The 21,741-nt window shown below is 40.1% G+C and overlaps 2 protein-coding genes across 5 annotated transcripts in view; one reads left to right on the plus strand and one right to left on the minus strand.

Moving 5' to 3' along the window:
• The window catches only part of abcc3 (ATP-binding cassette, sub-family C (CFTR/MRP), member 3), a 55,521-nt gene extending 40,966 nt beyond the window's left edge, over positions 1 to 14,555 (minus strand). For both annotated transcript variants that reach the window (XM_086137722.1, XM_086137723.1), the window contains exons 1-3: positions 14,257 to 14,555; positions 3,433 to 3,609; positions 2,739 to 2,864 (exon numbers count right to left, since the gene is read on the minus strand). In XM_086137722.1, the coding sequence (XP_085993848.1) occupies positions 2,739 to 2,864; positions 3,433 to 3,609; positions 14,257 to 14,292 (339 nt within the window). In that variant the 5' untranslated portion in view covers positions 14,293 to 14,555. The remainder of the gene's footprint in view (positions 1 to 2,738; positions 2,865 to 3,432; positions 3,610 to 14,256) is intronic.
• A 4,790-nt stretch (positions 14,556 to 19,345) lies between these two features.
• LOC147190253 (ras-associating and dilute domain-containing protein-like) overlaps positions 19,346 to 21,741 on the plus strand; it is a 37,716-nt gene continuing 35,320 nt past the window's right edge. For all 3 annotated transcript variants that reach the window (XM_086139109.1, XM_086139111.1, XM_086139110.1), the window contains exons 1-2: positions 19,346 to 19,491; positions 19,587 to 19,909. In XM_086139109.1, the coding sequence (XP_085995235.1) occupies positions 19,785 to 19,909 (125 nt within the window). In that variant the 5' untranslated portion in view covers positions 19,346 to 19,491; positions 19,587 to 19,784. The remainder of the gene's footprint in view (positions 19,492 to 19,586; positions 19,910 to 21,741) is intronic.

Raw genomic sequence — 21,741 nt, forward strand, 5'->3', positions numbered from 1 at the left:
GAAAGGCAGGAAAATATAACATTGTGGGAGCAGAAAGGAATCGTGTCGGGGGAGGGGAAGAGGCTGACTTGAGTTTAGCTGAGACAGAGCATTTGAGGGCATGTGAGGTAAACCACGGTCTGACTGCTGCCTGCTCCTGTCACTTAACACACTGACTGACTGGGTTCGATGTGCTGCTCGGGCTGGTTTTTTTCTTCTTTTTTTATTTATAATTTTTGTATGACCTACTATGACAGGTTTCGACAAGTTCATTTTGGGTAAACTGCCTGATCCTGATTTTTTTTTTTCGGATCCGGGTGTGGTTTTACTCAAAATCGCTGATCAATGTCATATAAGCTAAAAAACACTGGCATACTTATGAGAGGAAATCATGACAGTTTACAGCAAACAAAAAAATAACAGACTAATAGTGGAAGAATTTCAGCTATTCAGGTCATGGTTTTCCACCGAAGGGTTAGTTAAAGGCAACTTGGCAGGACTGCATATAAAATGATACTGTTTTCGATAAAAGGAGGACACTTAGTAAGCAGTTACAGAAAATCAAACAACAATTGCATCGAGGCAGTAAATTCCTGCACTCTAAGACATATGTAGCCAAAAACATGAGTTTAAAACACCATAATATGTCATGTTAAGAGATAGAAAAAAAATGTGTATTTTCACTTTAACAGAAAGGTTCATGTACAAAATGATACATATTCTTTCTAAATTACGTGCATAACCAATGTTTTATCATTGATTAGAATAATTCTGATTATTCTTGACATTACTCAGTTCCAACTATAACGTTTCACTCAACATTTGGTTGGGGTACATTTTTTCATTAACTGTATATTCACTTTCTAATAGTCAAATGCAACAAGAGAAAATTATGTATTCACGTATGAGTGCTTGTAAATGTTAGGAAGCTGAAAGCTTGTTTTTTTCAAATTGATTTATTTGTATTTATTTTGTACTGATGGAGTTAGTGTGACATGCACACACCCATAGACACTTCTGCTCCTCTGCGCCACAGCTCTCCTGTGGGCAGAGACAGAGCGGTGGGTTTGTCTTCGAAGCTTGTCGGGAGGGAGAAACAAGCCAAGAGATGCTCCTAAATAAGTCTGCCTTGCCTGGTACAAGTCTCTGATCCACTGGAGAAAGGACACTTTGATCCTCTCCTCTTTCATCTATAACAGCTTCAGACAACAAAGTGTGTGCAGAAAAGTGGTGAAGATTGCACGACTGTCTGTGTCCTATGTGTTGTGTTGTGTTATTTTTGTTATTTTGACTTCAAAATGGCGCCGCGAGAGTGGCTGCCTTTCCAGCAGCTCCTATATTTTGTTGTTCTACTTCTTCCTTTCATAACTTTGCTGCTGTGAATTGGGAATTTCTCCATTGCGAGACTAATAAAGGTTTTCTTATATAAGGCCCATCAGATTATAAAATGCACTGTCATCTTTTGACAAAATTGAATGATTTTAGGTGCGCCTCGTAATGCGGAAAATACGGTACAGGAAAATAAAATTTTACAAAGAGTCCTGCAAGTTGAGATATATTGCATTTAAAGTTAATGTTCAATTAGCATGAATGTCATGTCTATAGTGTGTGCATTTTCAAATTTTATGCAAAAAACCCACTCAGAGTAGCAGTACAAAAAAACTGACATGATAAAAAGTTTTAAGATGAACCAATACACAGTGAAATGTGCAATATGGGTATCATCAAATATACCGTATTTTCACGACTATAAGGCGCCATTAAAAAGTCTTAAATTTTCTCCAAAATGGACAGGACGCCCTATAATGCGGAGCGTCTAGTGTATGCACCGAGTTCCAAAGCCTGACTGAGAGCGCCTCTGGCCGACACGCTGTTTATATAGAGAAAAGGCGGAGTGAGTGACGACAGGCATGCGGAAGTCCGCCAATGAGTGAAGGGTGGGCGTGTAAGAGGACGCTAAAGGCACGCCCCTAGCGGGTACCAGTCGCGTGAGTACATTGTAAAATGGCGAAATAAAGTACAACCGAACTCAGTTTTGCTTCCGTTGCCTTTTTAAAAACGTGTTTATAGCGTGCGTGCAAGCATGCCGTATGTTTAAGCTGGCGTATGTTTTACCATGCCTGGCTGCGCCCAATAATACAGTGCGTTTTGTGTATGTGTCAAATACAGAAATAGCACCCCTTACTGAGACTGCGCCCAACAACACGGTGCGCCGAATGGTCGTGAAAATACGGTAGTTCGTTAAAAAAAAGAGTGGGAAAATATAGAATTTTGAGTTGATTTTGCGAGTGTTACAAATAGGTATTGGCATTGATTTGGTGGAATGCTCCATATAAATAAAACAACACATATATACATTAATGTTTGTATATTTCTATATTAAAATGAGAAAAATCTGATGCACGCTCTTTTTTTTCTCAATACATTGGCTCTGGACACGGCAGACACTTAAAACCAAAGATTTGGGCTCAGGTGCCAAAAAATTTCATTAGTTTAGTGTCAAGTAGTTCACTTAAATGTGTTTTGCGCACGTGTTTTTCTACAATGTACTCCCTCACTGACTCATCTGACATTGATCTATTCATTGAATCCTCTTCATCTGTCTTTGTTTGGCCAGAATGTGTTTGCGTAGTTTGCTTTGCTTCCACTGCAATTGAGTTCTCAAAAAAGGTGTCTGACTAGAAAATATCTTTCGAAAACGAGTTTTGTGAGCACTCATGTGGATGTGTTTCAATGAGCAGACTGCGGTGTTTTCTTACCATGGTCATGCCGAGCACGAGCGGGGTGATAAAGAAAATAGGCGGCTGACTGATTCCCTGCTGCGTTTCATGGAACGTGTAGAAGAGATCTGCCCAGCAAACAACCCATAACAGGAAGCCAAACACCTGACAGCGGTGGCCAGCGTAAGGGGAGAAAAGAGACAAAAATAACAGAAATGATTACAGCAAGAAAAGAGAAAGGGTGAGGTTTTGTTCTGTTTTTTTTTTTAACCGATGCGACAGTTAAAGAGTTTATGGAGTTATACTGTAACAAGGACTGCCATTATAATGTTACTCGAAAGTGGGTAGCTTTTCAGAGCTTTGAATTAGTCAGAATGAGTGAACATCGGCAAACAACAAACAAAATGAGTTGTTGTTTTTTTCTGTTTGTTGCTGCTGCATGTATTAGTCAGTCGGCTTATACTGCAGTGATGCACAAGAATCCTGTAAAAATGATAGTTGACAGCGTTCCTCGCAGCCGATGCTTTAAAGACTGTCGGTGGCTGCATGGGGAGCATGAAGCGACATCATGTTCCCACAGATGAGGCCACAGATCGCTTTATCGTAAAGTACGATTATAAGTCAGAGTCTCCCAACACAACTGTTGAGATGCCCTGATGGCAGGACGAGTAAGTAGGATATTGATGAAATCTTGTAGCCCTTCCTATCCTGTGGGACATTTCGGGTGTCTCACCGTTTTGAATCGGTTCTTGATGGACATCATGATGTAGCCTCTGTTGTTCTTCTTTAGGTAGAAAAGGTAGATAGGGGAGACAGCCCATAGGTAAATGCAGGGCAGCCATGATAAGACGGTGAGCTGGAAACACACAGGGAGGTCGGGCTGATCCGTGTGAAGTGTCTGATTGGCTACCTGCAGAAACGGGGAAAAAAGAGAACAAGATAGAAGATCATGGCCCAGCAAATCTTCTCTCACACTATAGCACAGTTACACCAACATTAGACATTGATATGGCTATACCAATGAAAATTAAAAAATAATTAAAACTCAAATCATTTTTTGTAGTTTTCCAAATTAAGATAAGATAAGAAAACCTTTATTAGTCTCACAATGGAGAAATTCCCGATTCACAGCAGCAAAGTTATGAAAGGAAGAAGTAGAACAACAAAATATAGGAGCTGCTGGAAAGGCAGCCACTCACGCGGCGCCATTTTGAAGTCAAAATAACAAAAATAACACAACACAACACAAAGGACACAGACAGTCGTGCAATCTTCACCACTTTTCTGCATACACTTTGTTTTCTGAAGCAGTTATTAGTAGGCAAATTACATTTAGTTTGTTAAATACTCGCAAATAATTTGGGATTCATCAATCATTAAGAGTATAATTGGAATGTTTCTGAATGAATCCCACATGAAAAAAAATTGCTACCCCCAACGGGATTTTGATTCTTTGATTTAATTTCAAGGTTTTTCCAATCATGCTAACTGGTTGAAGACTTCAAAATAACTGCCTGTTATTTGCATTCGTTATTTAGCAAAATAAGAGAACAATATCAAAAGGAAAATTATTTGGCATGCAGTGTATTCCAAAATTCGAGACAGCTTATTGGGCTTCTCTGAATCTGAAATGAAGACGATAAAAAAAAATAATAATAATAATAATAACAATAATAGCACATTGTTCAAACATATTTGCGTGAAACTCACATTTTCTAACAATAACAATGGAAGCAAACATCCGGAGGTAAAGGAAAACTCCAAATGAATCGTAGTGAGTCCTGGTTATCGTGGATCCCTCCAAACATAAAGATGGGCCCACCCACAGATAAAACTAAGATAAACACAGCTGGCGGTCACCACTCACTTTCCATATATCACCACTGCCATCGACTGAGGAATGAATGGACTGATAGGTTATCACTCCAGCCAGTGGGTATTGAGTTTCTTTTTCTCACATTATCGTGTTTTTTTTTCTTCTTCTTCTTTACAGATAGTACAACACCGACAAAAAGAAAAGCATAGGTAGAAGTAGCCCAGTGTGTATAGTATGACTACATTGGTCCTGCTTCGAGAACTGTGTTTCTTAAGGATACTGCAGTAGAATCTCTTTCACTAGTTCAGTAAACGTATCATAATACGTTTCATAATTCCTCCACGGACCGCGACTCATTATTAACAAGGATGAAAGCTTCATCTGCTGCAGTTTTCATTTTCACTGTTCTATGGTTGAAATTCTGCTTATCTTTCACAGCATCAATTGTAAGAAGCAGAGTGTAGTAGTTACAAATCACCTTATTGTATTTTACACACTATAAGGTGGCACATAAAGGGCATTCAATTTTCTCAAAAGCCGACAGTGCGCCTCATAATTAGATGCGCCTTCTATAGGGATCAATATTCTGATTTCCTGGACGTACTATTTCAAATGGTCTGGAAAGTTCTTTGTTGCAGTTCTGAAGGCTCTATTTAGCTGCAACAGAACGATCAGATGTCAGTAAATTGGAAGAGACTGGACTGTCTCAGAAGTGTTTGTTATTTATTCCTTTCTTGTGTACTGTATTCACAAAATTAATTCTGTATTGGGGCTATAGAATTTATTTTGTGATTTCCTCGCTTGATTTTCTGTTTTGATGCATTATTTTCAATTTCCGTAGTTTCATTGAAGGAATCGTTCATTTACGATTTTCGAGGCGGTCCTGAACACCTCTGGAGTCAAACGGAAGAAGAGAAGGCATGGAGACGAACAAAGACGTACCTGTATTTGTTGAGACTGTGAAAACCATTAATAAAGTGCCTTTTAAAAAAACAACGCCACAGCTCTCCTTTTTTCGGAGCTGCAACAAAAACTTATTTAATAAAGCAACGACACAGTTCACTGAACCAACAGCAAGTTATAACATTGTAAGCATGTCTCCAGCAAGTAACCATCTTGGGGTAGACATATTACCGTAATGACCATACACAAGGTGCACCGGATTTTAAGGTGCGCCATGAGTTTTTAAGAAAATGGAAGACTTTTCGGTGTGCCTTATAATGCGGAAATTACAGTAAACACAAATGGACAGGTTAAGATTTTTTTGAGGCATGTCTCTGTGTCAAAAACAACAGTATGCTTTTCCCCCATATCTGTGACTGAGGCCTTTTAAAACGTTCTTTTAGTATTTTTAGAAAGCAACTTTATATTCTTTCATTAAATGTTGCATTTGTAATTATATGAAGCGCACTCATTTACCTTGTTAAATGTGCTATATACTGTAAAAAAAAAAAAAAAAGCTGCCTCGTTTTGCTGAGCTTGTGTGACACAATTTCACAAAGACGACAAAAAAAAAATGCACGAGATGAAAAATTTCCCACCAAACATCCCTTCACAGTTCTGCATTTAGCTTCTTCCCTTTCAGTTTCAATTCTGCTTCAAATGTGCGTAAGAGGTAAGTGTGTAAGAGGGGAAAAAAAACGTCTTCCAGCATATTCAGCTGTGTCCCTCGACCATATAACTCACTCTCAAATACAACTTCCCATAAAGGGTCTAGGTAGGGCAGCTCCAACACCTTTCACAAACAAATACAGAGAGTTCTCCTGAAACCTGATCTGCACAAGTTGGCTGGTCTACGATCACCTTGCTTTAGTTTATTTATTCTTTAACGTATGATGGCCCCTAATAGATAAAAAAACCTTTATTTGTCTCACAATGGAGAAATTCCCAATTTACAGCAGCGAAATTATGAAAGGGAGAAGTAGAAGAACAACAAGTACATCAATAAATATAAATTATAAAATATTACATTTTCCGAACCGCTTGATCCTCACTAGGGTCGCGGGGGGTGCTGGAGCCTATCCCAGCCATCTCCGGGCAGTAGGCGGGGGACACCCTGAATCAGTTGCCAGCCAATCGCAGGGCACACAGAGACGAACAACCATCCACGCCCACACTCACACCTAGGGACAATTTAGAGCAACCAATCAGCCTGCCATGCATGTTTTTGGAATGTGGGAGGAAACCGGAGCACCCGGAGAAAACCCACGCAGGCCCGGGGAGAACATGCAAACTCCACACAGGGAGGCCGGAGCTGGAATCGAACCCGCTACCTCTGCACTGTGAAGCCGACGTGCTAACCACTGGACTACCGGGCCGCCATAATAGAAAATAAAGAATTAAATTTTGCCACATCCATTTTTATTTTTTATTTTTTTTGCTTCAATCACAAGGACATGATGCTGTTATTTCTGACGTGCACACCTTTGCCAAACCGCTGCTTATGTAGTGAGTCGAGTTCCCTTCACTACATGCTAAAATGGAAAATGGAGTGAACTTTATCGACACAACATGGTGCCCAAAGCATTTCACAAAGCCTCATATGAACCCATTCACATACACAGTTGGATTGGTAAATCAGATTTGTTTCCAGTGAGGGTTGAACTCTATCAATGCTGCCCTTTGGAAGCAATTCTGTTCATAATTTTCATGGACAGAATAGCTGCCCGCCGCCAAGGCGTTGAGGGGGGTCCTGTTTGGTGGACTCAGTATCACATCTTTGCTTTTTGCCGATGATGTGGTACTGTTGGTTTCCTCAAGCCAGTGATGCAGATTATGTATCATCTATCATGGTGAAGAGAGATTAGAACCGGAAGCCGAAGCTCTCCATTTACCAGTCGACCTACTTTCCTACCTACACCTTGAGCTGTGGGTCATGACAAAAAGAACAACATCCCGGATAGAAGTGGCCGAAGTTAGTTTCTTCCATAAGGTGTCTGGGCTCTTCCTTAGTGATAGGGTGAGTGGCTCGATCATCCGGGGGGGACTCAGGGTCGGGCTCACAGTGCAGAGGTGCAGGATTTGATACCAGCTGCGGCCTTCCTGTGTGGAGTTTGCATGTTCTCCCTGTGCCTGTGTGGGTTTTCTCTGGGTACTTCGGTTTCCTCCCACATTCCAAAAACATGCATGGCAGGTTAATGGAACACGATAAGTTGTTTGTCTATGTATGCCCTGCGATTGGCTGTCAACCAGTTCAGGGTGTCCCGAAGACAGTTGGGATAGGCTCCCGCATGCCCCACGACCCTGGTGAGGATAAGCGGCTCAGGAAATGGAAGGATGAATTGGAAAACGCGGCTGTGGAGAGGGAGTCTGGGCTTCCCTGATAAATCCACTGCCTTTGCAACTTGACCCCGGATAAGCAGAAGAAAATCGATGGATGGATGGACGGATGGATGGATGGATGTTCAATTTGGTATGCCAGTTACTTCGAGAAGCAAAATGTTTAAGGCACTTTTTTTTCTTCTCTGAATTTGTTTTTGAGAGAAAATGTACAATCATGAACATTTCAATCATAAATCGTAAAGGCACCCAATTACTAATTTCCATTAGTACTCCCTCTGCCATAAGCAACATGGCTGATATAAAACAACAACAAAAGCAAGTTAACAGCACAGCAAAATGCAATCTAAATACAGACAATCTTTAAAAACAGAAGTATACACATGACTAATATCCCTACAGTTATTAATGCTGACAATTTTAGTCATCATTTAAGTTTAAAATAGCTGTATAAGATGCACTCTCCTGTTTTTGTGGGACTGCATTCCACTTATTATTTGCCCTATAAGAAAGAAAAATGACTGATCAAATGAAGTTTATTTTTTGATCAATTCCACAATAACCTCTAGCAACCCCTCTAGTAATTGTTGCAGTTGATTTAAATAGTATAAGGTTACAGAGAAAAAGCAGGAGTGCTTAAAAATAATGAGGTTTTGCCAGCTCAGTAGCCTATATTCATTGAAGACGGCACAATGATGGAATGACCAAGGGGGTTTTTTCCATCCAGTATTTCTAGCGCTTGATTGGATAAACATATTACGGGGCTGAGAGAAGTACATTTTACAGTGGCCCAGGGTCGTAGACAGAAATGAATGACATATTCTTAAGACCTGCTCTAACCCCACCCCCAAGAAAAGCTTGGCTATTATCTTGGAATTCAAGGTACAAAAACATGACTTGATACATTTACGATCGTCTCTATAAATACTACCTTAAAAGCTTGACAAACAACCATTCACATTCACACATATGCCAATTCCGAATCCCCATTTTAATCGAACATGCAGCTTTGTGGAATGTAGGAGGAAGCTCGAGTAACAGGAGAAAGGGCAGGCAAGCACGGCAGGAATATGCAATTCCACCCAGGAAAGCTAGAGCAGAGCTGCGAGAACCAAACTCAAATTGTACAATTCTAAATTCGGCCAAATTACTGAAAAACTAAATATGACACTAAATTTGCACATGCTCCATTTGCCACATCGCTGATGATGAGTTGAAACAGGAGTGGTGTGGTCAATATTTCTCATTCGCCACTTCAGGCTAATTTATCTGTCAAAATCGCCTCTGGGAAACCTGTATCAAAAGCCTCGGCTTCAACGTATAAATCACCATTTGCAAATGATATACAGTGATCCCTCGCTACTTTGCGGTTCGTTTATCGCGGGTTCAGTGCATTGCGGATTTTTTCAAACATATAATTTATTTATTTTTTTTAACATATACATGGAGTACAGCACTGTATATGTGGCTCTATGTGACTCGCTGTTGTTTTGTAGGTTCTCTTGCTGCTATTGCTCAAGTGTTGTTTTTCTAGACCAGGGGTCCCCAACCACCGGTCCGCGGACCGGTACCGGTCCGCAGGGCATTTGGTACCAGGCCGCACAGAAAGAACTTGCCTTAATTCAGTTTTATTTATCTCGGAATACGAAAGATGTTTTATTTTGAAAAATTACCACATTCTCCATTACATCCGTCTGTGTCACGCTTGACACACGTCAAGCCACGCTTCTCCGTCACGTGACCGATTACGCTAAAAACAAAACGCCAGAGCTCGCAAAATGAGTAAAAAAACTGCTGGAGATCGCAAATGATGGCGGCCTTAAAAGTACGTTCGAGACAACTGGCTTAAAGTTATGGCTGAATACTCTGAGATCGCCACAATAGCACTGTTGCTATTTTCGACATCCTACCTGTGTGAGGCGGGGGTTTTCTGCAGCAACGGCGACTGAAACAAAATTACGAAGTAGACTGCACATAAACCACACACTTGAGGTGTCATTGTCTCCTATTACCCCGAGATGGGACCGTCTGGTTGCAGAAAATCAAGCTCGGGGCTGTGGTGAGTCGTCATTTTCATGCACTTTGAATTTGCTTTGTATCGTATTTTGAAGGCATTAAACATTACCATAGCGATCAGAGTCTTGCGGCCAGATTAGACGCTCCTTGTGTTTATTATTATATTTCGAAAACACCACAGTTTTCATGCAGCTCATACCATATTATTTTGTTGTATTATTTCCACCACACCTTAAATGCCGGTCCCTGACAATATTGTCTGACATAAACCGGTCCGTGGGGCAAAAAAGGTTGGGGACCCCTGTTCTAGACCACTCGATCTCGTCATAGTCATTTTTGCGCTCTAGCCTCACGCTTTAAGATAAGATAAGATAAGATATCCTTTATTAGTCCCACACTGGGGAAATTTACAATTTGTAAAAAATTACAAATGTGTAGGTATTTACGTTTTTTCACTTTGACCTTGCTCATGTTTTTGTTTGTGTGAAATTGGACTTTTGTCATTTCATGAATGTTTTTTCCTGGCACCTTGTGACCAGCGATTTCAGTTCATACTTTGTCAGTACGATTTTCTTTCATAAATATTTTTTGTAATCACACTTTGATTACACAATGAAACACTTTGATCACACAATGAAACACTTTCACCGGATGGAAGTCAGCCATGATCACAGAGTCACAGAGTAACGATGTTCGAAAACACAAAAACACTGAAGACTGACAGGTGCTTGTGTTTTCTAGCCAGGTGAATTTTCTTTCATATCGACTTCACAGATTTTCCTCATAAAAACTCAGCACTGAGGTAAGTAATAATAATAATTGCACACTGATTGGAGTCTTTGAATGGCACACTGTGGTTGTATGTTACAATACAGTAATCATGACATAATGCCATGATTATCAGATATATTTTATAATAAAATTGCATGTGGCAAATAAGATTGTACCATAATTTCTGGACTATAGAGCACACCTGATTGTAAGCCGCACCCACTACATTTTTAAAGGAGAAAACGATTTTGTACACACACAAGCTTTAAATAGTGCGCATCATTCAATAAGCCGGAGGGTTGAAAAGTGTGTGACAAAAGTAGCGGCTTATAGTCCGGAAATTACAGTATAACTACCTGCATATAGACAATATATTCTATTATGACAAAGTATGCCTGTAACAATAGCAACAGAAATATAACAAATATAAATCAGATGTTTTGTGTGGTGCTGCAATGCGGGCAAGCTATTGCAACAGCTTCCTTACTGATGATAAACTTGGCCCATTTCTCTCGCTACGGTGTGCAGTTAGCCATCAAGCTATTCCTGCAACCCCCAAAAGAATACATCTTACCTCAAGTTTGAACGTGTTTTGTGTTATTTGGGCAACAACGTCTCTGCGATGTGTATGTATGACCAGCATACATCGCAAGCCAGCGGCAAAGCATAAACGGGATGTCGTGGCTAACTGCACTTCAATATGGCTATGAGATTTTTATTCTGTTTAGCCATATTGGCGAAGACGTTTCCTGACACTGTGCCAGCCACGTACATATTTATGAATGGACTAACAACGTCACTTGGTCGCCATCTGGAGAGGTGAAGCTGCCGGCAGCCATCTTGGATTGCCATTCGTTCAGTCCACCTAACTTGAATATATTGATTTCTCTACAGCATTTTCATATTATTTTCTGTCTCTATGGCAAAAATCCCACCGTGTATGGCAGTGGTCCTCAACTAGAAATGCTGTGGGTCGACTTTTTTTTTTATTTTTTAATAAGACCAAGGTCCGGCAGTCATGGGGAGCAGGGCTATATGCCCATTTAGTATGGTCAAGCCAAGCTTATACAAATCAACACTCCTCACAACCAACCAATAATGGGGTGCATGAAAATAACAATTATTCACTTTGCCAGTACACAGCAAATAATGAGAGGTATTGTGTTGAGGCACAGGAACTCTTTTATTTTGTAAAATAGTTTTATACTTTTATAGCCCTTTTAGGGAAATAAGACATTTTTACTTTAACTTTGTAAAACAGTAGTTGTCTTTTTTTCCCTTAATTTAACAAAAACAAAACAAAATACTCATTTTACCAAAATAAATACTAAACATGAAAACAAAAATATCCTTTTCATTTGTACAATTCCCCTTTTCACATCCCCTCTGAAATCACTGAAAAATATATCAGAAGAGGAGTTAAGAACCATTTTAAATACTGACACAAGGGAGCACAGGAATGTGCAGTGCTGTTCTTCCACTCAAGGTGAATGCGATGTCTGAGGCATGCAAATATTATTTGAGGACGCCATTGGGATGTTCATTTACCATGTTGCGGTGTTCTGCTGTTAAACAGCTGTAAAAGATCCCCGGGTAGACGCTAGCAAAACTGCACACAATCGAATCCTCCCGCGATTCGTCTTGTCTAATTGTCTGTGTGCGGCTCTCCTGGGCTGAAGCTGTGAGCACACTGTGGCGTCGCGCATACGTCTGTTTCCTGACACAATTATCCATTTCGAATGTGTGTGTATTGGGATAGACACGTGCTGACGCTTATGTATGGGCACACCTTAAGTTCAGAGGAGCCAATCAGCGCATCGTTATCGCCGACATGCCCTGCTCAGCCAGGGTCTCCAGTTAGTCAAACATTATACACACACAGTCGCGCTGCTGCGGTCCTCTGCAATCCATCTGTTTGTGCACGCAAAGAATACAACGGATAATTTTAACAAGCGATCGGGGTAATGCGCAGATTATAGTCCAAAAATATAAAATGTATAAAGTAAAAATCACTTTATAATTTATTATTTTATACAATTTGCCTAGGGTCCGGACAGAGGAGGTCCGGACAGAGGAGGTCGGCGGTCCGGTCGTGGATCGCGGTCCGCTAGTTGAGGAAGGCTGGTGTATGGCATACGGTTGTACCAATAAGTCTGAGGAAAGTGCTACTTGCGCAATTCATCAATAAGATCGCGATTTAATTTTTTCTTCTTATGAGGTATATCTCTGAGTGCTACTCAAAGATTGGTCAGAACTGTCAACAATAAACTGAAAGCAAAGCCTATCAGGACAAGAATCGCTGGGAGATGTAGTGAGATAATACGTTTCTAAGTTCATTCTTCAAGATGCTCTCCTTATTCTGTACAGGGATTCCTATAGTAAAACACACACCGAAACCGTGTTTTCAGCGCAAAAAAAGTAACAGAACTTGTCAATTACAGTGGCAACGTAAGATGGCTGCCCTCCGGCTTCAGTCGCGGGGAACCTATTGGTAGTCCATTCATATGCTGCAGGGGTGCCCAAACTTTTTGGACCAAAGATCTACTTTTCGATCAACTAACCTCACGGGATCTACCCTTACCGGCACGCGCGCGCACACACAACACACACACACACACACACACACACACACACACACACACACACACACACACACACACACAGATCTGGTGGCCCGCCACATCAATTTAAATTATAAGTCAGTGGTGCCAGGCCTGTATAATTTACAGTACATATACATACATATATATATATATATATATATATATGTATATGGTGTTTATGTGAAGTAACGTTTTTTTTTGTATTGTGCAAGTTTGACCTTGGAATAGATTTATTCTATTTCTATTATCTCCAATGGCAGAGTTTGATTCTAAATTCAAACAAATTGGAATTTGATCGGTATTCTCTTCATCTCTTTCTTCTTACTTTCTTTCTTTTCTGATTGATATAAAAATGATTTATTAGATATAAACACATAACACGGGGTAGGACTAGATAAGTTCTTTACTTCTTCCCACTCCCTTGAACATAATAATTGTGTTGAATGATGACTGATTTCTCTTTCCTTTTTACTATTTTATTTAATTTATTTTCTGTCAAAGTATTGCTGTACATGTTTTATGTTCAATAAACAAACAAACCTAACCAAGTCATGCCATTTCAGTGCTAGTTTTGTTAGGTGGCGTGCCATGAGATTCTTCTAATACAATATCCGTACCTTGGCTCAGTGAAGGTTGAGAAATACGTAAGTAATGACATTTGTGCATTTCTTATCATGTTATACCACAGTTAATGGATCTGCAGTGCACCTGAAATGTACAATTTTAAACAATATCGTACACAAATACAGCATTGCTTCATATTATCTCCAAGAAGAGAATTTATAGCAATTCAGCTTAATATGCATCTGAAGAGTTAAGAGGAGAAAAGCATGGTGACCTGCATATAGAAGGCAAAACCACAACATGCAATTCGTTCTGACAGCAGGGACCTTATCGAAATGGAATAGTAAAGTTAGCGCTGGCCGTTCCTGATATGAATGGCTGCCAGCAAAGAAAAGAAACTCGAGGAAAAAAAACACTCGCAAATCATTCAGCACGTATAAGCCAACGGTTGAGCCCAGACTAGTTATTACTGTGTGTGGACAACCGAGCAACGATAACGAAAACTTACCCAAAAGGGAAGCTCCGGTCCGCACAACCGCTCCATCTCCGTCCGTCTCGGGAATACACCGGCAAGGAACCACCGGAGAACTCGTTTCCACCCCTCTTCGTGAGTACGGCAGCTGCTCTTCGCAACCTGTTTTTCTTATTTTACCGCTTGAAATGAGCACTGGTTCAACAGTCCCACGCCCGACAGAGAGACAGACAGGTAAATGCGGAGTGCCCTGGACTTTACCGACCGAAGACCCTCAGGAAACGCGGCGCCTCTTCCGCTCTGCCGACGGCGAAGAACACAAGTAGAGCGTCGGCACCGAAATGTGAAGTCTCATTTCAGATGTCAGAAAAGGGCGTGAACTTCTTTTGGTCATGCCCCGGTTGCTCTCCCCTCCTCCTCTTTTTTTTTTCTTTACAAACAGAAACGTCACACACGTTCACGCATGGTAGCATTCAACTATTCTCTCTCACAAACAAGCGGCAAATTGCAAAATCCACGAATGTTGTTTCACATAGATGTTTGTTTGTTTTTTTAGAAACTATAGTAAGACTAAAACCAACGGGCTGGGGGCAGGGGACAGTCTAAAATTTTAATGTGCGTTAAAAAAAAAAAAGCTTAAATTGCCTGAAATACGGCCACTCGCCGCCACAATTCAACACAGTAATCCCTCGTTAATCGCTTGGGTTACGTTCCAAAAAGAACCAATGATCGGTGAAATCCGTGAAGTAGTGATCTTAATTTTTTACAGTTATTATACAATACTGAACTATGTATACAATGAAACCAAAGACTAAAACCTGTTTTCAGGCCCAAGCACAAAAAAACCCAAACGTTTTCAACAAATAACTATAATAGTTTTTAGAAATACTGTACTGTAAAATAATATTGCTTGAGTGCGTCCTTGGGTGCCTTTGCCGGTGCAGGTTTCGTCGACATTGTGGGGTATGTACAGTATGTACAAAGACGAGGTGGGGAGACTGTTCACGTTGATCAGTGCCTTAGCCAATCAGGATGCAGAACGCGATTCACTGTTTAAAAACATTGAAAAACTGCACCAAAAAAAAATCTGTGAAACAGCGAAGCCGCAGAAGGTGAACCGCATTAGAGCGAGGGATCACTGTATACACATTTCCACCTATGCCCACTTCAACCTCTGAAAATATTAAACCAATCGTCAAAGATTTAAAGCTTAAAGGGACAGTGTGTGTAAAATGACTTGATTATTCAATGTTCATTATTTTCAAAACCCCACTATTTATATCAATAATAAGAAAATAAATATATATTCTATCACATCGATGTATGAAACAGTAATTTTAGAAAGCTCCTTTCTATTGCTTTACCTTGCTTTTAAATGCTTTTTTGTAAGTGGGTTTAATTTTTGTAATTGTACGTTTTTTTTTAAATATAATTCTTAGCAGGCTAATTTTGCTCTCTCCGTTTTGCCTTTGAAAGTTATTTAGCTGTTTGTGAATGCTTTTAGGTGTTGTGCGAAGGAGAGTGAGTTGCCTTGTGATGAAAAAAATTGTGCTATATAAATAAAACTGCTTGCCTTACCTTGCCTTAGAACTTTAGCTATCAATTTAACCACTGTTAACCGTACAACAAGGAGCCATTTGCACAGAATAACCATGACAACTATGAATGGATCCACAAATGCTGATATGCCAACATACTGGGAAAGCTCTTTTCCGTATCACATTTCACTGGACATCAAAATTACAGGCAATCATCAAACACCCTTACCTGGGCATCATGGAACAGTGCGAGAAGCAGTTTTTGACTTAATGAAGTGTTTCCCACCCTTCATTGAGCCAAAGCACATATTTTACATGATAAATATGTTTTGGCACAACACCAAACAAATGATGATCAGGTTTTACTTTACGCACACGTTTATTTAAGTGCAATCCGAGCCTGTTTGGTTGAAGACAAATTCTTTTCTTTTGTATGAATGGTATCGGGTGCACACAGAAATTGCATCTTTTGCATCGAGTGGTAGTGAATTTACCCTCACGTTCACATATGTAGGTTAAAACATTTAGTGTCTTTAGTCAACCTAAAAAGCGCGCCTTTAAAATGTGGTTGGAAGCCTGACACACTGAATAAAATCCACACAACCACAAGGTGAACTTGCAAACTCCACACAGAGCCTTGAACCTGAAGTGTAAGAGTGCTGTCTTGTTCTCAAGTGTCATGCAAGACATGTTTAATAAAACCAAAATACAAGTACGATGTCAGATGCTCCTGCAAATTTAAAACGATGCCATCTCAGCCATTCATAGCTGAAAACAACAAAAGTAATACAAGAAAAATAGAACTAGGGCTCAAGAGGGCCCAGGGCTCGGTTAACCTCATTTGACATGAATATTTTTTGCTTGTCGCAAAAAGCACTTCCCAGCATATGACCGTCACATCTGAATGGGAGAAGAAGCTTTGTGGTTCCCTCTCCTGTGCCAAAGGCAATCAATACTTTAAACTTTGAGTGCCAGGGTTGCATACCTGTCTTCCCTTTTCAGTGATCAAATTCAAAGGAAAAATAACCTGTTCTAATGGCTTTTTTAATGGCTTGTATACAAATGGGTGGGTCAAGTGTGACACCAAACAACCAAGTAAATCTTTCTGAAATGTTTCAATGAGTGAGCTGTTCTGTACTTCTGCCCTACTATAACGAGGCTCAAAATACATCAATTTTTTTTCCTTACAGTGGAGTTTTGCGCCTCAATGTTTTCGTTTGAACAAGCAATTTACTAATTTTGTGGAGCATTTTTGTTTGCAGGTTAATTCCAGGGAACTGAAGCAAGGGTTTTATTAGACCATAAAAATATGACAATATAACAATATAGCACCCAGGTGATCCAGTGGTCAGTGCGTCGACCTCACAGTGGAGAGGTCGTGGGTTCGATCCCGGCTCCGGCCTCCCTGTATGGAGTTTGCATCTTTTCCCCGTGCCTGCGTGGATTTTCCTCTGGTACTCCGGTTTCCTCCCACATTCCAAAAACATGCATGGCAGGCTGATTGAACACTCTAAATTGTACCGAGGTATGAGTGTGAGTGCGGCTTCTCTGTGTGCCTTGCGATTGGCTGGCAACTGGTTCAAGGTGTCGCCCGCCTACTGCCTGAAGCTGGCTGGGATAGGCTCCCTCACGCCCGCAACACTTGTGAGGATAAAGCGGTTCAGAAAATGGATGGATGGATGAATATGACAATATAATGAATTAAACTAAAAGAGTCTGTGAAAATACCAAAACTTAGTTTAACCTGCCCCCGTTTAAAAACGCGCCTCAAGCCAGACTTGTACTGTGTCTGACAATGGAACCGAAAGTGTATGAAGTCACACTAGTAAAAATGATTTAACTGTTTTTATGGGAACACACTTTATATAAAAAAAATAACATATCCTTTATTGAATATACAATATACAGTATTTTAAAAAATGCTTACAGAAACCATGCACAGTGAGTCGGTGACTATGTTTGTCCCCAGGTACTGCAGCTGTCCCTGCTCATTGTCCAACAGGGGTTTAGATGACCATACGTTAAGCTATTCCTTCCAATTTCAAAACAAGAACTGACCTTTGATCAGTGGGAGATGAATTTGTGTCACTACTCTATATTTATGCACTGCAGGTACATCAACTCGAACCATAGAAACTTGTCCACTGTGAAGTCATATGTTGTGCAGATTTGTGACAACACCTCGGGCATCAGCGGTGTCCTTTTAGGCAAATTAGGTCAAGTCAAGTCCCAATAAACCTATTTATCTTCTCGCGCAGGGATTTACACAGTGGTATTGTTTAACAAAACCAACCGTACAACTAACAATAGAAAGTTATCATTAAATAGCTTTTTAGTTAAGAACGAGAATCTGCCTTTAGACATCATCACGGTGGATTTGAACTTTATAAAAAAAATGTTGTGATTGAAAGTAACATTTTCATTTTCCCAAAAAGGGTTTCACAAACATTTGGCAAAAATATTTACAGGCCAGTGTCAGTGTCAAAATATACAATCAAGAGATATCTCCATGCATGAAAATAAAGAGAGTTTTAAACAATGGTGCCATCTACTTAAGACCAGCGAAGAAAAATTTGGAATTTGGCAGGTAAAAAATAAAAAATAAAAAAAACTGTTAGTTTATTCTGGAAACAGATTCTTTGGGCAGATTAAAACAAGGTCACCTTCTACCAGAAAATTATAGAGAATGAAAAGAGCAGGCCGGGATCCAAAAAATACCGCATCATGTTTTTAATCATAGTGAAGACTTTGTTTTGGCAAAGGCGTCTATTGACTGAAAATTTTGAATCTATCTTTTTCAAAGTGGGCGTGTCCTCGTAATGGTGATCTGGAGCCTATCATACGCACTTCGGGTTGGTTGCCAGCCAATCATAGAGAACCCGGAAACTCTAAAATGTGATGCGGCTATGGTCATCAATATTTAATCGTGCTGCTCAGACAAAATATACACACATAGATATATATTTTTGCACAAATGTGTTTTAAGTGATACTAAAAGTGATACTTTAAGTGATACTAAAAAAAATCAAGAGTCCAAACATTTACAATGTAACGATACGTGACAGGGGACGTGCCCAAATTAACTGGTTTATTCAAATTAATAGTAGGTTCGGCAAATATCCGCTAGGTGGCGACATAACCCCAATAATAAATACATTGTAAACGTCAGCTATTTTCTCTTATGTTACTGTTGTGTCGACTTTTTTATTTTGTTTTGTTTTTGTAGCTCACTCCTTCGAATCCTCTCACACTCTTTTACTCTTGAATGTAATAATGTGTCATTTCTGACGATATTCAACAATTTGACAGAGCACATGCTGACTTATTTGTTGTGATATTTCGCAACGCACCCATTTGATTATTCAAATTTTCCTTCATGTGTCCAGCTGTTGCAAAGTTAGTTGTTTTTCTATTGTTTCCAATTATTCTTTTAGGCTGACTTTTTAGAACCCTCGTATTAACTGGTCCCGAAATGAAGTGTTACAAGTAAGGCACAAGCACCCAAAAGTGAGCAGAACTAAAATTGTGGCCCGCCCTCTTTAGAGGATTGTCTTATTTTCAACTTTTAATTTTGGATGGCTGGTGTGTGTGTGTGTGTGTGTGTGTGTGTGTGTGTGTGTGTGTGTGTGTGTGTGTGTGTGTGTGTGTGTGTGTGTGTGTGTGTGTGTGTGTGTGCGCGCGCGCTCAGTGCATCCCAAAACGGCTACGTCGTGGGCGCACATCTGGAAAGCAGGTTCGTTAATAATTGAGAGCACACCCGACTACATTTTATCGACTGGTCGTACTTTCATTTAACTGTTTTTTTTTAATCCACTTTTAATCTTTCAGAGTGCAGTTGGGACAAAAGAGAGAAAAGATCTGCTCCAACAGCTGGACGAGAGCGGGGAAACATCTGCGTGAGCGAGGCAGAAGATGAGCGCCGCTGCGTCGCTCGTCCTGCGTGAAACATCTCAGGAATGAAGCCGAGCTCTCATAGGACATTATGCAACCCACGCAGATTTGAAAGTCTGAAAATAACGTGCCGAGATGAGTCTGAGAAACGATGAGGAATTACGCTCTTTTCCACGGAGGGGTTTGTCTTCATCTTCTACATCTTCTCTGAAAAGACGTCTTGTGAGACTGGCAAGAAAGTCCAGTGATGGATCCCTTCGGTAAGTTATTTATTTATTTGGCGGTTCATTCCTTCATCTTCATCAGTTACGCGAATTCCGAGAATGTACGTTGTAGATGTAATGACGTACCTTCAATCTTGCCCCATCCTTTTATACCCAACCCTGACTCACTCGTTTCCAATTAATCTATTCACCCGTGGAATCTACCAACGAGGTGTGTGGTTTTTTGTTTTTTGTTTTTTTTAGCGTTCCACTACTTTCTCACTCTTTTGTTGCCCCTGCCCAAGTATGTCTTGGAATGTGTTAGCAGACATCAAATTCAAAATGAGAGAATATGTGCCACAAAACCCCCACAGTAACATTCATCACTATGAACAGTAACCCTTTCATGCACCCTGTAGCCTGCTAACATGAGAAGATGCCCACTGTAGTAACCGCTGTGCCTGAAAGGGTTCAATATATCTTGTTTTTGCAACATATCTTTCCTTTATGGTGAATTCACTTGAATATGGCTGCTGTTGCTGATTCTTTTGCTTTTTCAATGATCGAGTCACCTCAAATCTATTATCTATCATAATGTAGGTCATTTTTCATTGTCTGTTTGCTGTTTGCTTCAGTTCAGATTTAAAAGGGATGCTTTTTTTTTTTACTGTGTTGATATATGTGTGTTATTACATCAAGCTAGCATTGAATGGGTACTGTTTATACGATCCGTGCATTCATGTTGCATTCTGACATCCAATACGTCTGATTATTCATGGAAGAGGCCTGATTCTGACCTGATGCTATTCGATTGCATGAGTTTTTGGGGCGTGACACGTTTCCAAATTGGGCCACATTAGAGTTTAAAAAAAATCTAAATGGAGTCACTTGAAACCTGGGATGTAAACCCAGCCTCAAAATGAACCTTGTTTGTCCACCACCGTTTGCTCTGAGCAACGGGAATTCTTCAGTTCCAGGGTCAAACTTTGCCAAGCTGCACTGTACAGACAATGTTATAAGTATCATGCCAATATTTGTAACAATCACATAGGTGTTAAAATAAGTTATGAGAAGTGTTAATAGTAAAATGTAAACAAAAAAACCCAAACCTTTGTTAACTTTTCTTTTGATAGCGGCACGGACGCCCGCAGCGGCTCCTCTTATTTTATGTTGAAAGGGAAGAGATTTCATCTGTGCTGTATTTTACACATCTAGTACATTTGACAATAAAGTTTATCCAATCCAATCCAATAAAGCGGGGAGCTTTTCAACCAAAACTGCCTTTTTGGTTGAATTGATACTGATACAGTTGTTGAGTCTCTGGAGTGCCTGCACAGTGAACACCCATCAAGTGTGAAATCAAACAACCATCTAAATCTTTTGTTATTTGGATATTTCAATTGTGCAAGCGGTATAAATGGTCGATTAAGCCTTTCAGGGACAGCGGTCACTACAGTGGACAGCTTATCAATCAAAAAAATCAAACACGCACATTTCCCCAGTGTGGGACAAAGAAAGGTTATCTTATCTTATCATGTTATCAGGTTCCAGGGTGCATGAAAGGGTTAATATAGTCAGTGGTGGCTTTGCCGAAGCAGCTACGCACCATTCAGCTGCAGTCTTGAACGTAAATGGGTGTCCATCTCCTTCTGTGAAGGAAGTTTCAGTCTCCAGAAGTCTCCAGTAAAACCACAAAAAAAGTCCCTAGATTTGGTGGTCACTCTTCCTTTTTTTTTTTTTTTTTTTTTTTTCAAAAGATGACTAGTTGCTAAATGTAGAGACAAAGTCGATTAACTGCCAATATGGAGTAAGCTCGCTTGGTCACATGCCCGAGCTTTGCCACATCATCGGCTCCATCTTGATGGTAACAGAAGCCAAACTCCAACACA

This window comes from Hippocampus guttulatus, chromosome 19, assembly GCF_054856545.1.
Source record: "Hippocampus guttulatus isolate MCC_2025c chromosome 19, RoL_Hgut_1.0, whole genome shotgun sequence".
In the NCBI taxonomy this organism is placed as follows: domain Eukaryota; kingdom Metazoa; phylum Chordata; class Actinopteri; order Syngnathiformes; family Syngnathidae; genus Hippocampus; species Hippocampus guttulatus.